The 18,503-nt window shown below is 44.5% G+C and overlaps 1 protein-coding gene across 3 annotated transcripts in view; it reads right to left on the reverse strand.

Annotated features, from left to right (window-relative positions):
• The window catches only part of kappaB-Ras (NFKB inhibitor interacting Ras like 1), a 70,350-nt gene that overhangs the window by 10,923 nt on the left and 40,924 nt on the right, over positions 1 to 18,503 (reverse strand). For all 3 annotated transcript variants that reach the window (XM_065426801.2, XM_065426800.2, XM_065426802.2), the window contains 2 exons: positions 3,863 to 3,958; positions 3,693 to 3,786 (listed from right to left, as the gene is read on the reverse strand). In XM_065426801.2, coding sequence (XP_065282873.1) covers positions 3,693 to 3,786; positions 3,863 to 3,958 — 190 coding nt within the window. The remainder of the gene's footprint in view (positions 1 to 3,692; positions 3,787 to 3,862; positions 3,959 to 18,503) is intronic.

Genomic DNA, 18,503 nt, shown 5'->3' on the forward strand with positions numbered 1-18,503 from the left:
ACTGCGACTTTAATTTTGGTAAATGAAACAGATAGATTTTCGTTGAATGTTAGTTATTGAGAGAGCTTATTTCACGTTGTTTGTAACGGAACCAAACAACAGATGCATATTCTAGAACAGGGTGAATTAACAATTTATATAGCAGTTTAGTATCGCGGGGGGTCTTAGCTAAAGTGCAATGCAAATAACCTAATTTTTTTAGGGCTTTCCCGTTTGCATATTCAATATGTTTAGACCACGAAAGATGTTCGGTTAGAATGACACCTAAGTATTTATACTGAGACACTCTTTTAAGTTAGATGCCACCCAGAGAATAACCGAACGAGAGCGTGCTCTGTCTATAGGCAAATGACATCCCGACTGTTCTACTACAGTTTATGTTAATTTGCCACATTTTGCACCAAGCGCAGAAAGACATAAGGGATTGGGCAAGACGGTGGTGGTCATCAATGGAGTTAATAGATTTGTATAATATGCAATCATCTGCACAAAGTCTGATTTTAGTTGAGGTGCTACGAGGTAAATTATTGATGTATATTAGAAATAATAAAGGGCCTAATACGGATCGCTGAGGAATGCCTGATGTAACGTCAACAGGAGTCGATTCCACTGAGTTAAAAGAAACAAATTGTGAGCGAAAACAAAGAAAACTGGCTCTCCAAGAAACAAGACTGGGACTATGGAATATGGCGTTTAATTTTACCAGTAGTTTAGAATGAATCACAGAGTCAAAAGCTTTAGAGAAGTCAATAAAGATTGCGTCCACTTGATTGCATGCTGTTGCTGTGTATAGAAGGACTCTGTAACGTGTTCATTACTACTTCGAATGGAGGTATCGTGGCTGCTCCGTGTACTGTACAGGTCAGTATAGAATTTTTCTGCTGCTTTTATCCTATCTTCTAAATTGCTGAGGATATTAACCTGCTTATCTTTCAATGTATACATCTTGGCCTGTCCTATGCCAAGTTTTCTTCTCACTGATGCCATGCTGCATCCATTTCTTACTGCTTCCTCAGTCTTTCTCACGTTATACTTTCGAATATCCCTTAATTTCTCCTTCTTGATCAGTTTTCACAGTTCTGCGAATTCTATCTGATCTCTTGAGTTGAACACTAATTCTTTGTCGGTTCTTTATTAGAATATTATTCTTTGTTACTTGGGAGAGCTTACCTACTGGCTGCCTTGGTACCTTACCTCCCACTTAATTGCTGCTTCTGAAACCAGCCTAGTTACGGTTTCATTCGTTACCTCTATGTCACCTTTATATCTCTGTTCTAAGGCCGCATATTTGCTTGCAAGTACCAGCCTGAATTGGTCCGCTTTTATCCTTACTGCGTCTAGGTTGGCCTGTTTCTTCTTTACCAATTTTACTCTTTCTCTCTTCATATTGAGGTGAATCCTAGACCTCACTAACCTATGATCACTGCAATTTACCCTACTTAACACTTCGACATCCTGCAATATGCTGGGATTGGCAGAAAGTATGAAATCTGCTTCATTTATTGTTTCTACATAAGGGATTTTGCAGGTCCACTTTCTGTTGCTGTGCTTCCTTTAGAAGGTGTTCATTATTCACAGCTTATTCCTTTTAGCGAATTCTAACATCATCTCTCTTCTAGTAACCCTAGAATCGATGCTGCAGTTGCCAACTGCTTGCTCACCAGCCTGCTTTTTGCCCACTTTTGCATTGAAGTTGCCCATGACTAGAGTATACGAATTTGCACTTTCTCATCACTAATTTAACATCTTCATGAGACTTTTCTATTTCTTCATCATCATCAGTGGAGGCTGGAGCGTAGGCTTGTACTACCTTTATTCCATAACGTCTTACATAGCTTTATTACGACTGCTGCTACGCTCTCATTAATGCTGTAGAATTCGTCAATGTTGCCGACTATTTCCTTATAAATTGGGAATCCTACCCCATATTGCTTCTAATCTGAGAGTCCTCTATAGCAAAGGGCATGGCTGATATTCAGCACTGCATAAGCCTCACCAGTTCTTCTAACCTTATCAAGGCCAATGATATCCCACATAATGCCTGATAGTTCCTCAAAGAGTCCCATTAAGCTAGCTTCACTCGAGAGGGTTCATGTGTTGAATGTTGCCAGGTTCAGTTTCCAGGGTGGTTTAGTGGCCCTTAAAGGGAGTAAGTTAGAAGGGCTGACTCAACAATCTTGCAATGAATTTGACGTGGCCAACTAATGCCAAAGCAATAAGGTGCCCAGTATTCCACCTTGCACTCTGTCTCCACTCATCTCTTTTCTTCTTCATGGCTTTCCAAGGCGTTCTACTCCCTTGCTTCCTTCTCTAGCTGTTGACGCCAAATGTGCGTGAATCAAGTTGAGAAACGAACACATCGAGAACCTTTTCTACTATCAAAATATTATGTTCCAGGGGGGGACGGGGTGCTTTTTCCCATGTCACTGTTTAAAACAAAATATCATTGCAGCATTTTATTTGATTGCGACTTTAACTGCTCAAGATGCGATCGGCCTATTTCTAGGAGTGAAGAATTCATGTGGTGCCAAATTTAGCTATTGCAGTTCTACTCGCAGAGATAAATTCTATAACTGCGTGCTACCTGAGCGGAGCAGCAGTGGCATATTGGCTTGTGGAGGTGCTTGCGGGCAGCAAGTTGGTATTAAGTAGGAAGCAAAATGAAATGCTGTGTGCATGGGTGCCAGCCTGGCTATTACATGCATGGCCATCACTTGAATAAAATCCCAGTTTCTTTAAGCACAGTTACAACATAAACAAGTGTATTGATGCTTCTGAGGGCCTATGGTGTGCCTCTACTAGTTATATGGCACTGCTGCTACTAGATGCCAAAAAAAAAAGCACTGTAGCAAATTGGCCAAGAAACAGAAAGCCCACTTTACCTCGCTCTACACCTTACTGTGCATAGGCTTCTGCAGGCGATGCTGCTTTGGGTGCTAGTAACAAGTTTCTGCACCATCCATAATTTGCACCACAAAGCACCTGGCTCACCAACACTCATTGCCTCATTAGGTGCCTCAATGCCTCATTAGGTGAATCAATGCTCCTGTCTATTTTAGTCCATGGCTGTATCTTTGGATCTTTATTAACATGCAAGGAGGAATGCTATGCAACACATATGCTTACTGCATAGAAGAAGCCTATACATTAGTTTGCAAGTGATGTCACAGTGTTCTTGCTTATATACGTGTAAAAGAACTAAATAGTGCAGTGTGCTGATGCGACCATATTGCCTGCCCATGTCATGTTCTGAAAAGATATGCAATACCTATTTTATGCAATTAAGCTGATGGAATGTAATATTTGGTGACAGACCCCCCAATGCATAACTGAACTGGAAAGTTTTACAAAAATCATGTCTGACCTCAAATATCGGTAATCTTAGATATTACAATTATTTTAAATAGTGAATTGGTCATACCAACTTGTCATGAAAGTTATATCCACCATTTCATTCAACCAAAGCGAAAAGAGAATCCAAATACCAGTGATATTTTAGAAATCTTCGAATTTAAAGAACGAAACATAGACTGTATACATCGAAAGAAAAAATCAACAGACATATTTTACAAATGAATGCTATCATTCCACATACACAGAAACTTTGTCTTTCCCCAACACACAAAGGAAAAAAGAAAGAGAACTTGCACTTCCCAACAAAAGAAAATAAAAGCTCTCCATCAAAAGCTCACCTCTTTCCTTGGTGGCCCAGTTGATGGCTGACTGTGTCTCAACCTGCCTTTCTGCACTCAGATCTGCTTTGTTTCCAAGCACTAAGAAAGATAGCTGCAATAATAAAGTGTTAGAGACTGAACAAGCTACCACAAGATCCACTAAATAAAAAAAAAAACAAGAATGCTACCTCTTTCTTGTCTTTGTGCTTGTCAATGTCCTTCTTCAGCTGCTCCAACAACAAGAAGGACTCCCTGCTGTTGATTGCATATATTAAGACAACCCCCTGTAAAGAAGCAGAGTGCCAAACATCCTTAACAATGCAGGTGCCTAAAAGAATAAAGAAAGAAAACCGACTCCTAGTCATCATCATCATCATCAGCCTGTTTTATGTCCACTACAGAATGAAAGCCTCTCCCTGTGATCTCCAATTACCCCTGTTCTGCACCAACCGATTCCAACTAGTGCCCACGAATTTCCTAATTTCATCACTCCACCTTGTCTTCTGCCATCCTCGACAGCGGTTCCCTTCTCTTCGTACCCATTCTGTAACCCTAATGGTCCAACGGTTATCTAACCGGCACATTACACGACCTGCCCAGCTCCATTTTATTCTCTTAATGTCAATTAGAATATCAGCTATACCAATTTGCTCTCTGATCCAAACCGTTCTCTTTCTGTCTCTTAACATTATGCCTAGCAATCTCCGTTCCATCGCTCTTTGTGCGGTCCTTAACTTGTTCTCAAATTTCTTTGTCAATCTCCAAGCCTCTGCCCCATATGTCAGCACTGGTAAAATGCACTGATTGTACACCTTCCTTTTCAATGATAATGGTAAGCTTCCAGTCAGGAGCTGACAATGTCTGTTGTATGCGATCCAACACATTTTTATTCTTCTATGAATTTCCTTCTCGTGATCAGGGGTCCCTGTGATTAATTGACTAGGGAAAAATACTCCTTCACAGACTCTAGAGGCTGGCTGGTGATCTTGAACTCTTGTTTCGGTGTTTTTATGTTTTCACCTTTCCTCTCAAGACGTTAGTGGTCACAATGTATACTGCGAAAAATATTTATAGCCTGATCGCTGGTGTTTGGATGGATGTATGGCAGTAATAATTGATCAGCCAACTTTTTAGAATTCTTATAAGCACCTTAAGGAATACGAATGAATATAATAACTTGCTATTTTTAGTATAAGTACTGAAAGTAACAAAAATCTGAAATATACAAAAAATATGCACTTGGTTCCTAGTTCCCAACTTTCGTGAGATCACGCAAAATAATTATTATGAAGATTTGTTGCCGTCAAAACTAGCCATAGTGATGCCCATGCTATGTGGGAAAGCAGTAGCTTCGTAAATGGGATGATGGCGTATATGGTATTTTGGTGCAAAGGCCAGTGATGGCCAAAGAGCGCCAAGAAATGGTGTGGGAGAGTCGGTGATGCGGTGAGTGACAACTGTAAGATGTATCAAGGCTGTAAGAGGCCTAAAATATTCCCTGTAAGGTATGTAAAATATACAAGTATTCAAATAATGTCAAGGACAAGTGATGTGAGCGATGACCATAAAATATATTATAAAATGAAAAAACATGAAAAAGAAATGTGTCGATTCCACTATTGCTAACCGCCTCGTTAAGAGCCTTGGGCACAAGGGTCTGGATGCACATGCTCTACAAAACAGTACGCCCGCAGCAATGCCCTCTAGACAGAGGGACGGCTATGACTCTCTCGGGCTGACAACATGCAACACAACATTATTCAAGACGTTAAGAAGTGCTTTGGTCTCAAGCAAAGGTTCTGTTCCAAGAAACAATGTCAGATGTAAGGGAATCTACAATCTGTATGCCAGAGGAAAGTGCTTTTTCCATTCTGCATCTGCTTCCAGGCACTCCAGCAAGACATGGAGTACGGTCAGCCTTTCACCATATCTGCCACAGAGGGGTGGTTCAGCGCCAGTCAAAAGGTGTGAATGGGTACCGTACATGTGCCCTACTCTGAGGCGACAAAAGAGGATGCCAGATCGTCGCGACTTTGCTAATGATGGCCAGTTCCGTAGAAAGGGCTTAATTACATGGATCTTATTCAATGTTCACACATCTCACAAGTGTTGCCAATAGCTCCCGAGTTGTTTTCATAAGAATGGCTTTAACTCTGTGCAAGGAACAGGTATGGTCAGATTTCTGGGTTTTGTTGCTATTGAAGTTGTCATTCTATCTGCAAGCTCATTACCCTGTATACACCTTTGCCCAGGCACCCAACATACTACAATCTGTTGGCTGGATGCATACATTTTGCAGAGCAATGAATACAGGTCGTTGATTACAGGATTTTTGCATTTTCGTAGCGGTTGTAAAGTTTTTCCGACACTTAAGGAATCTGCGAATAAAATGGCCTTTGGGAGCTTTGCTTTCTTAATGTGTTTAGTGACCCACAGTAAGGCATAGGTCTCTGCCGCGAAGATGCTTGCTTCCGAGTGTAGAACATTGGGGTCTAAGAAAGACGCGCTGACAGCCATGTAAAAGATGCTGGCTTGCAACCTTGAAGCATCTGTGTAAAACTCTAGGCAGTTGTACTTCGACTGAAGCTCCAGAAAGTGCATCTGTATGTGAACACCTAGAGCGCGTTTCGTTACCTCAATAAATGATGTGTCAAATTCAATAAGTTACCATTGCCATGGTGACAACAGTTTCACTAGAGCCGTCAGACAATGTTCTAGGATTGCGATACCCATTTCCTCACCGAGTTTCCTGACCTGCATTGGAAAAGGCTCCCTCAATGAGTGGTGATTATGGAATAGTGCAGCACATGTCATATCCTTAACAGATGTGTAGCAAGGATGTCGAGGGTTAGACTGTACCTTGAGGAAATATGTGAAACTCCTGTATGTTCACTGTAGGTTAAAGGACCACTCATTTGATTCAACGTATAGACTCTCAAGGGCTTGTTCTGAAGATGCCTGTGGCCAGACAGATACCTAGATGGTGCACGGGATCCAGTATTTTTAGCACACTTGGCATGGCAGAGTGATATACTGATATGAAGTGCTGTGCCAGACGTGTCAAAGATGATTCGTTCTTTTTATGTTACGTCATAGGCAAGCAGCCTATATATTTAGTTCGCTGTCGCTGAAATTAAACAGTGCGGTACGTGCTCTTGGATCGTCTCCGTCACTCTTCCACCCGCTACAACAGTGGCGACGAGGGTGACCACCCCGCGGAGCCCCTGCCACGAACAGCGGCGTCTCGGTAGCGCTGGGAGTCCTGCTGGGTACTGAAAGTAATCGAGTCTACGGAGCATCGGCGGTCATGGCCCTGGCTACGAACCTAGGTACCCCAAGTTTCGACGAAAATCAAGATAAGTGGGATATTTACTTGACTCGACTGGAGGCATTTTTTGAAGCAAATGATATTAAGACAGATGATAAGAAAAGGGCGCTCTTGGTTTCGACACTATCAACGAAGACGGTAGGCGTTCTTGCTGGACAGTGCGCCCCCCAGAAAGTAAACGCCCTGAGTTACAAGGACGCACTTGCCATCCTAAATAACCACTATGCGCCGAAGACTAATGAGGTTGCCGCAAGTTACAAGTTCTTTACAAGGGATCAGGCTGCAAGCGAATCTGTCCGAGACTATGTTGTTGAGCTACGCAAGCTTAAGGATAATTGTCACTTCGGCACCAGTTTGGACCGTATGTTACGGGACCACATTGTGTGTGGCATCCGAAATCGGGCGGTGCAGCAGACGCTGCTTGAAAAAACTGAGCTCACACTTGCCCAAGCTGAAACGATTGCCATAGCGGCAGAGACAGCCGCACTGGAAGTAAGCGCCATGACTAGACTTGATAATGAGGCAGCGGTGTGCACTGTAGCGAGTAAATTGCGCCGATATCAGACCTTCACCAAAGATAAGCAAAGCCATACTGAGTGCGCACGCTGCGGAAACTACGATCACGAAGCAAGCGACTGTCCACACAAAAAGGAGCAGTGTTTTCGCTGTCGGAAGACTGGCATTTCGCAAGAAAATGCCGCTCCCAGTCGGGGCTCCGGGCTGGTCGTAGGCGCGATGGCGTCGCTAACGCAGTTCATTATGAGAGCGCTGTATCCGAAACGGAGGAAGGCAATATTTCATCAGTCTTCACATTGCAGGAATCACGGGAAAAGAAATCTTTGCTCCAGGCGTTCCGCAGAGTTATCCGCTGGGGTGGTGTGCCCTTGAACATGATTATTGACACGGGATCGCCGTTTTCTATCATTCCGCAGGAGGTGTATCTAAAGCACCGTCTGAGTTGGCCACGCTTATCAAAGTGCAAGCACACGCTCAACTGTTACTTGGGCAAGCTACCCATTGTCTGTGAACTGCACCTTGAAGCCCATTTTGCGGGGAAGACTGTACCTGCCACACTGATAGTTACAGGCTGCTCGGGTCCCAGCCTTTGTGGAAGGTACTTAATCCAAGCGTTCTCGCTTTTGCCATCGGGGTTTCTCGCTGCGGTTCAATCGACGTCAGCAGATCCCGACAGCCTCAGGACCAAGTTTCCTGCCCTTTTTGAGCCAGGACTTGGAAACATTCAGGGGCCACCTGTGAAATTCCACATTCGAGAAGGCGCCCAACCAAAGTTCCACAAGGCGCAGTCAATTCCTTATGCTCTTCGTGAAAAAGTGGAAACTGAGCTGGACCGTTTAGTAGAGCAAGGCATATTATAGCCCATAGCACATTCTGAGTGGGCGGCGCCAATCGTACCAGTACTGAAGAAAGATGGTTCCCTTCGCATCTGCGGCGATTTCAAAACCACAATCAATTCTGCGTGCATAACTGAGCAGTACTCTTTACCAAACATTGAAGACATTTTCGCGTCGCTACGTGGGGGATCATTTTTCACAACACTGGACCTTAAGGATGCATATAACCAACTCCCATTGGATGAGGAGGCGAGGAAGTTGGCCGCGATAAACACTCACAAGGGGTTGTTCTGCTATAACCGTCTTCCGTTTGGAGTTGCCTCGGCTCCCGCGATTTTTCAGCAGTGCATGGAAACGGTCCTGGCCGGTCTTCCAGCCGTGCAGGTGTATTTGGACGATGTATTGATAGCAGAACGTCAAGACGATAATGGCTCAGTGCTTCGGGACGTTTTGCACAGGCTTCAAGAAAATGGTATCAAGCTGAAGGCCGAAAAATGCCATTTTCGCAAAGACTCAATCGTCTACCTGGGCCATCGCATTGACAAAGACGGCTTGCATCCGCTTGAGAAGAACCTAGCAGCAATACGCGACTCGCCACGGCCTACGAATGTGAGCGAACTGCGCTCTTTTTTGGGTCTGTTGACTTATTATCACCGGTTCTTGCCACACATGTCAACGATGCTGGCACCGTTGTATCTTTTGCTTGAAAAAGAGCATAAATGGCACTGGGGAACGGCGCAGGAAAATTCATATCTCAAGGCTAAACAAACACTTCTGAGTTCGCCTGTTCTAACGTATTTCGATCCCAACCAACCAGTGCGTTTGGAATGCGATGCGTCACCTTCGGGTTTAGGTGCCGTAATCTCGCACCGAATTGGACAATTGGATAAGCCCATTGCTTTCCGTTCACGCATGTTAACACACGCTGAAAAGAATTATTCTCAGCTCGAGAAGGAAGCGCTCGCACTGGTGTTCGGAGTAACAAAGTTTCGAGACTACCTGCTAGGCCGCGAGTTTGTATTGGTCACGGACCACCAACCACTGGTGAGACTTCTACGAGAAGATCGACCTGTGCCTCCAATGGCGTCGGCACGTATTCAGAGATGGGCTCTGTTTCTAAGCCAATATAGCTACCGCATAGAGTACAAGGCCGGCAAGGAAAACGCCAACGCGGACGCACTCAGCCGCTTGCCCGTGCCGATAACAGACGTTTGTCGATCGGGCACCATACCAGAATACGTATTGACTACAGAGACCCTTGACAGCTCGTTCGTGCCAGCGGATGCCATACGGGCGCTGACGAACGGAGATGAAAACCTTAGCGTTGTGCAGCACTTTGTACTGAATGGATGGCCTAAACGCTTGTCACCGTGTCACAATCACCTTCAACCTTATTTTTGCAGAAGGCTGGAGCTGTCAAGCGTAGAAGGCCTGCTCTACTGGGGTCATCGCATCGTCGTACCCCGCAAAGCGCGAGTCTCCATGCTCGCTGAGCTACATCGGTCACACCAGGGTGCATCTGCGATGAAAAGACTGGCTCGGACGCTGTTCTGGTGGCCTGGGTTGGATGGTGAGATCGAAAGCCTTGCACGTTCGTGCAACTCATGTGTACAAGCTCAGCCAATGCCCCATCGACAGGTTCCTATCTGTTGGCCAGAAACGGGAACCAAATGGTCAAGGCTTCACATTGATTACGCCGGACCGATAGAGGCACGCATGCTGTTGATAGTCGCCGACTCGCATACTAAGTGGATTGAGGCACTTCCCGTCAAGTCGGCGACCACAGAAGTCACAATTGCGCGGCTTTGAGAATTGTTTGCGCGTTCTGGCAAACAGTTGTATCAGATAACGGGCCTCAGTTTGCAAGTCAGCAGTTTTCCCAGTTCATGACTGTCAACAACATAACTCATCTACGTAGTGCGCCGTACCACCCACAATCTAATGGTCTCGCAGAGCGTGCGGTCCGCACGATAAAGGATGGCCTTCTTAAGCACTCGATGGTGAACGATCTCCTGGGATATCGACGTACCCCAAAACGGCTCCTGGGCTATCGACGCACCCCACTGCCGTGCGGCAAGTCTCCTTCAGAGATGCTGCTGAACTACCAAATTCGTTTGCGCTTGGATACTGGCGTCCCTTCTCTACCTCAAAGTTACTCGCAGCCTCCCAGATTCCAGTCCGGCGACCAGGTGTGGGTGCGCAACTTTGGCCAAGGGGAGCGTTGGCGTCCAGGCATCGTCAAGAGCATCGAGGGTTCACGCCTTGTAACGGTCGACACTCCAGATGGCCTAGCCAGACGTCACTTCGACCAAATTTTCCGTCGCGTGCCTGTGTCACCCGTGACCCCAAAAGCGGAGGCGTCCGACTCGCTCCAACCCAGCCCGGACAACAAGAAGCGGCCTACGTCAACGCCAGAAGCCCGGTGCAGCCTGGCCACTCCAGAAGCAAGTGGCGCTGCGCCTGTTCCTTCGACAACACCTCCAATGTCCGTGCCAGCCAAACAGGCTCTCTCTCCCCCAAGCCCGCCGGTCTTACGGAGGTCTACCCGACAACGAAGACCCGTGCAAAGACTGCAGTTTTAAAAGAAAGGGAGAAGTGATATGAAGTGCTGTGCCAGACGTGTCAAACATGATTCGTTCTTTTTATGTTATGTCATAGGCAAGCAGCCTATATATCTAGTTCGCTGTCGCTGAAATAAAACAGTGCGGTACGTGCTCTTGGATCGTCTCCGTCACTCTGCCACCCGCTACAACATATACCACGGCACCATAGTCTAAATGTGACTGAACAAGGTTCTTGTAAATGTTCAATAGGCACTTCCTGTCACTTCCCCATGTTGTATGACAGAGAATTTTCAATAAGTTCATTGTTTTCAGGCGTTTTGCCTTCAGATATTTAGTATGTGGGATGAACGTTAATTTTGCATCAAGCATACCTAAAAACTTATGCTCCTTGTTCATGGGTATTCATTGCCCATTCAGTACGATACTGGGATCTGGAACTGGCCCTCTCTTTCTTGAGAAAAGTATACAAGAACTTTTCTGGGGGTTAAGCTTGAATCCGTTTTCTTCTGCACACTTAGACACTTTGTTTAGGCCTTGCTGTACCTGTCATTCCCAAACTGTGAAGTTACAAGATTTGAAGCCTAACTGTACATCGTCTACATAGACAGAATACATAATTGCTGGAGGTAGCGATGCACGGACAGAGGTCATATTAACAATGAAGAGCGTGCAGCTGAGCATGCCTCCTTGAGGTACACCAGTTTCTTGTATAAATAGAAAGGACAATATATTGCCGATTCTAATTCGGAAAGTACGTATGGTTGGACAGGTAGCTTTCTATAGTGTTAAGCATATTTTCTCAAATGCCCATGTGCGATAGATCTCGTAATATACCATACTGCCATGTCGTGTCGTACGCCTTCGCCATATCGAGGAATATAGACAAGAAGTACTGCTTGTGTACAAATGCATCATGGATGTTTGCTTCAATGCGCACGAGATGGTCAGTCATAAATCGGCCTTCCCTAAAGCCACATTGAAATGGGTCAAGCACTCTGCTAGACTCTAGGAAATGTACGAGGCGGAGATTGATCATTTTCTCATAAAGCTTACAAAGGCAGCTTGTAAGCGCTATAGGACGATAGCTGGTCAGTAATGACGTATCTTACCGTGCTTTACAACTAGGATAACAATAGCTTCTTGCCATCTAGATGGGAGATAGCCAGCAGCCCAGATAGTATTGTAAAGTGTGAGTAACATGATTTGCATGTCGAAGTGCAGGTGCTTAACCATATCGTACACGATTCTATTGGGGCCCAGTGCAGAGCTCTGACATGCTGATGAAAAAGCTTTAAGTTCGGCAATGTTAAAAGGACGGTTATAAGGATCGTTTGGGCTACATTTGATTCAGTGGCTTAAGTTCTTTTATTGCTTTACATTTCAGAAAGTTCTCCGAGTAGTGAGTGGAGCTAGATATGCACTTGAACTGTTCACCGAGAGTGTCGGCCTGGTCTTCCAAATTGTTTCCTTCTTTATCAACCAGGGGCAATAGATGAATTTGTTGTCCCTTAAGCGTCCTTAGCCCATTCCACACTTTTGCCTCCCGAGTGTATGAGTTAATGCCGGACAAGAACCTCTCCCAGCTTGTCTTCTCAGCTTGCCGTTATGTTCACCTTCACTGTGATTTAACGTTTTTATATTCTATAAAATTTTCTGCAGTTGAGGATTAGCAAAGTATGCCCCTCGCTTTATTTTGCTTTTTCTGCACTTCCTTGCACTCCTTATCCCACCACGGAACTTGTTTCTTGGATGGGCTACCGCTTGATTGTGAATGAAGTTATTCACTGCCTTGATGATAAAAACGTCAATACTAAAATTGGTGATAAAATGCCGTGATAGGTAGGTCAATTCCTTAAAATGATCCCTGTCGGCAGAAGCTAGCTTCCCCCGAGGCACATGTGGAGGACATTCGTGTTGTTGAATTAAGTTTAAAATTACAGGAAAACGGTCAGTTCCGTAAGGATTTTTAATAACGCTCCACTCTAAGTAAGGGATAAGAGCTGCAGAGTCAATAGATAGGTCTATAGAAGAAAGAGAGATGTGAAACACATTATAATAAGCTGGCTCATTTTTATTGAACAGGCATGTACCGGTGTTTACTAAAAAGTTCTCTATGAATCAACCTCTCACGTCACATCGCGAGTCTCCCCATATTGTGCTGTGAGCATTAAAATCACCCAAAATCACCCACAATCACCCACAAGCAAATCAAGAAGCTGATCAATGAGGTTATAAAACTCTGTTTTCTCTAGGTGATGATTCAGGAGTATATAAATAAGGCATACAGTTACCTATTTACTGAAAATAATTGTCTGAAGTGACACTGCCTAAAGGGGAGTCTCAAGGGACACATGTTGAGAAGCTACAGACTTGTCCGCAACTAATGCTACACCACCAGACAATACAGCAGCATCATCTTGGTCTCTCCTGAAAATAGTGTATTGCCGGAGAAAGTTTGTGTAGATTTAAGATGTGTCTCCTGAACACACAGCAACTTTGGATGATGTTTGTGTAGGAGTTCTCCAATGTCATCGAGGTTATAAAGAAGTCCTTTAACATTCCATTGTAGTATTTCTGTCTCCAGTATGATAAATGTGTTCAGTGCTGAGTGTTTAAAAGATGAAGATTAGCTCACGGGCCCTTTCTAGGTGCCGTGACGCGAGGTTTGTCTTTTTTGGAGTGATTGCAAAAACCTCGCCGTTCCTTAGGCACTGGCAGCGCCGTCTGGCTGGTTGTTGTGTCCGTCGCCTCTTGCAAGGCACTGGGCACGCACTCTTGTGAGCGCTCTGTTTGATGTGAAGGCCTTGTCTTAGGAGACAAGACTTTAGAGCCACCATCCCGAAGGTCAATGGCGCCTTCTGCTGGGGTGGTAGAGCAGGGCTAGCTGCACCTACCAAGGGGGCAGATGGCGTCGCTGGCGGCTCACTGCATGTGGGCCAGACAGTTGCCGGAAGCCGTTGTGTGGCTGCCCCTTGGTGCATCACATCGGCAAAGTTGTTTTTGGGCAGGTATAACACGTGCCTTTGTGCCTCTCTAAATGAAATATTCTCTTTGACTTTGCTAGTTACAATATCCTTTTTTTCCTTCAACGATGGGCAGGATCACGAGTAGGTGGCGTGCTCCCCATCGCAGTTGACACAATGTGGAGTATTTTCACAGGATTCTGATGGATGCGCATGAGCACTGCATTTAGCACAGGTTTGGCAGCCTCGGCAGTTCTGCGAACTGTGGCCAAATTGCTGGCATCTGAAACATCACAGAGGATTTGGGACATATGGTCTGATGCGAATCTTCACATACTCTGCCTCGATAGTGTTGGGCAGGATGCTTGAGCCAAATGTAAGTATTAAGTGCTTGGTATTGATCTCTTTACTGTAGTGCCTCATTTTAATTCGCTTGACTTAAATCACATTCTGATCATTCCATCCTTCTAGAAAGTTCAGCTTCGGCCAATTCCATCAAATAATTGGAAACAATGCCTCGAATTGTGTTCATGGTACGGTGTGGGGTAACTGTCACCGGGATGTCTCCAAATCACACTTGCTTAGATAGGTTTTCATGTTGCTTCTTTTCATGGAGCTCGAGAAGGATATCACTGCTCGCCATCTTTGATGGCTGTGCCAAGAATTTCAGTAAGTGATTTGGCAACTACGAAAGGTGAGATCATTCTCACTGTCTTTTCTGGTTTCTCTGAATGTATTAGGTGATATATCGGAAAGTTTTCTTTGTGCCATCCAAAAAACGAACACTTTATTGGTTCGCTCTCTTTTCTGAGGGCGATCAAGGAGTGGGGAGAAAGAGCTTGCCATAAGTAACATGGAATTTTCGGCAGTGGTGCTAGCCACCCACCATGGAGCCCAACAAGGGGATGTGACAGGATTTGTGTTAAAACAAGGCCTGCTAATGCCAGCTGTACACAGCCACTATAACCAAATCTGTTATAATCAAGATTGGCTATCACAGAAAAGGTTAACCCTTGCTGCCTGGAAAAATTAGAAGTAAAGGGAAGCTAGGAGAAGACAGGAAAGATAGAAAGTGAGAGAAAGACAAAGGTTGGAGGGAGAGAGAGACAGGAAAAGGCAACTACCGATTTCCCCTGGGTAGGTCAGTCTGGGGCCAAAGAGGTGTGTTGCCACTGCCGAGGTGTCGTAGAAGTCCAAACACCAGGCATTAGCTCAACCCATAGGATCCCCTTTTCCCTGGACATGGCTAAAGCTGCAAACGATTAGACGTGGGAGGTTCCAACCCTCGTGTGCCCGGGTACGTGGTGTCGGACCACACTAAATGCCTGCCGACGCAGACGCCCCTACGGGGAGCTTTACAAATGGGGAAATGGGTAAGTTACTATTCTACAGGGAGCATTTGTTCTTACTCATTGCAGCAGGCACCTTGTTTATTTTTACTGCATTCTTTAGGCTCATGAAGCAATGGTTGTCAGGTCAGGGTGCATGCAGAAGCCTCCTTATACTTGACTATTGGGTTCAATCAGCTTTTCTGTGCAAGCAAGGTGGTACAGTGTCTGTTCAAATGTTGCTGGAGCCTCCCAGTGCTTTGTTCAGTTCCTGTACAGTGCTGTACAGTAATGAGGGGTGTTGCACAATATTGTGCAGTAATGAATAAGGGCCCTTGCACAGGCAGTGTTCAAAATGTAAGAGATTAGACAGCCAGTCAAGCTTCAGTGGAAGATTTGTCTCAATCAAGTGCATGCTCTTGTGCGAGTGAAAACGCCTCACAATGGGAAGGACTATTCGTAATAATTTGTACATATGCTGTCAAAGCACTCATGGATAAAACCAAACCACGGGAGGGGGGGGGGGGGAATAAAATTGCACTTGATATTAGACGAACACAATTATCAAAATAACATTCACTCATGAGAATTTACCGTTGTTTGACGCATCGTCAAAACAACCTATATGACGGATCAGAAAACCGACAACCCGAGAGCAGCTTCTGTGTCTTCACCACAGCTATTGTTTAAAAATTATGTTGCCGAGTGAACCAAAATGCAAACTTAGGGGATTTTTTATTGAAGACCTTGGAGAATTGGAAGCTAGTTTCAACAATACCTACAGTCAAATAATTATTTTTCCAGACTCCCTAATTTGCCGAATATTGTCAAATCTGACAAAGTTAAAATTCAGTCATATTTCAAATGGTGGGTGATGTTGCTAGTAGAATAATTCCAAATCAAATGTTTAACAGTGTGCAGAAAATCTGTCGATCAAACTGATCGATCTACATAGGTGCGGTAACAAAAGAGTTAAGACAGTCGCAGGAAACTGAAACGAAATCAAGCTGGTGGGCAGTGCCAGAATATGATGCCACCAGAGCGATACATGAAGCTCACTTCGCTTCATTTGGTTTATCCCCTATTGAAAGTGTGCAGTATGCTCCCAATGGCACTACATCATGCGTGCTGCGACACAGGCAGGTGAAGATGCTTATCACAATATGGTTGGCAATATTTGTGAATGCAGCGCACGACGGCCACAATATTTGCTGGTACCAGAATAGCAAACTGAGAGCACAGTGGCATTTTCACATGGCATCGACGGGCAAGTACAGCTGAGAAGCTGCTGCGGCGGGAGGCTATTGTTCTCCAGCGCATACGCCTCCCGCAATTTATTGTTTACATGTCTTCTAGTTGCCAGAAAATGTATCATATGATCACACTTTGGCGATGCGCTGAACGTTGGCGCTGAGATAGTGTTTTCCGGGAACATATCAATTAGTAAAAAAGAAGCTTAACTGTGTGGGGTCATTTTTTGTGTTCTTGACTGTGAATGTAGGCACCAGAAAATAGTATGCAACAAGATCGTATCAATGAGGCTTTACTGTATATGTTTTAGCTATGTCAATGCAACAGAGGCACTGCACTGGTGACTTGAAAAGCAGTAGAACTTACAGACTGAAACTTGGTTAACCTTTTTCTCATTGGTTCATGTGTGGCTAGTGGCACGCTTTTATATTTAAGATAACCCATGACCTCTTTAGCACTTCAACGAGAAAAATACTGTATTGAGAAACTGAAGTTAGTCCATAACATACAAGTAAAAAGGAAGGGGCTAGGACACCGACCAAAAAGATTAAAAAGCATTTTAATGTTTAGACTCCCTCACAGGAGCCTTGTTCCCAATGAGTGAAAAGCGGCACAGTGTGCAGTTTTTATGTACGGCACATGCCATGATTAGGCTTAGTGACATGCATGTACTAATGCACATTCCATCCAGAAAACTCAGACATGCTTGTCAACATGAAGGACCAAAGAGAAAAAAAGGCCAGGTTTCCAGCTGTTGTACACGTCATGCCGTGTGCAGATTGTTCATACATCTACATAGGCAAGACCGGCAATGTCACGACACGACTTGAACAGCACAGGAACTGTCAAATGCCAAATGTTGTGCCAATGGGGAGAAGCACGTGCATTTTCCAAGGAAAAAAATCTATCTTTACGCCTTTATCTGGAGTCATTGTTCATCTAACCATGTCACACACCTGTAATTGTAATGACCAAAATCTTCTGCCCGTGTATGCCAGATGCCTTAAGGGGGGACGTGGCTTTGAAAATTAACTTCCTTATTTCTTCATGGATTTTGATGAAAATTGGCAAAAATGATTAGAATGTCTCCCTGATGCTTCCATAAATGTTTCAGAGTGATAACTTGAGAACATTCTATTTAACTTTATTGAGCAGAATTTTTCTCCCTCAAGCTTTCTAGAGGGCCTGGGGAGCTTAAAGAAACAAACTAAAAGGCTCGTTGAGTATTGACTGCATAGCTAAATGTGTGCTGAAGGTCGTGAATTTCTTGCTTTTTTTTTCCGCAACACAAATTTTTTAGAGTGTCATTTTTTATGTTACCCTCAAATCAAGCACACTTTCACGGTAGATGAATAGCTATGTCATAAATTTATAAAAAGTCCAGGAAGTGAGACTGTCACAACCTGCACTGTAGCCCAAGGAACATGATAAAAAAAAAAGCAGTCAAAATATGCTAAATGGTAACAAAACAATCAGCTCCAGAAATTGGGCAAAAAAAAAAAACAGTTTTGGGAAAACGGCTCTCAAAGTTTCACCTTCTCTTCAATTCTCTAAATGGCCCCAAATTTGAAGTCTTTGGGGTGTTTTGTGAAGTGGGGCTTCTTGTACATGTGGCCTCTGGTGTGCCTTTGTTCCCCCCCCCCTTTCCCACCTCCTTTTTTTTCGTATGGCATTTTTTGATGCTGCTCTACAAGGAGCATGGTGCTTGGGTTTCAAACCAAGTGAGGAGCAGAACTCTGTGTAGGCATGAATACAGTTCCAGTGTTGTACCTGCAGGCTGCCTCATTGATAGCAGTCTCCAGTACAATCAGTGAGGAATTTTTTTCTTTTGGAAAAATCGACCATGTTACTAATTCAAGGCTCTTGAGTCTCAGCAGCATTCCATGTCATCTTTCCTTGACAATGGCTGTGGAACTTAGGATCAGAGAGCCAGTGATAGATATGCAGCTGCTAGGTGCTTTCCAGCTTGTACTTTTGTATGATGCCTCGATCACTTCTGCAGCCACTGTCTGTGCCAGCAAGGGGCCTAGTGAACAGAGCTCA

Source organism: Dermacentor albipictus, chromosome 1 (assembly GCF_038994185.2).
Source record: "Dermacentor albipictus isolate Rhodes 1998 colony chromosome 1, USDA_Dalb.pri_finalv2, whole genome shotgun sequence".
Classification (NCBI taxonomy): Eukaryota; Metazoa; Arthropoda; class Arachnida; order Ixodida; family Ixodidae; genus Dermacentor; species Dermacentor albipictus.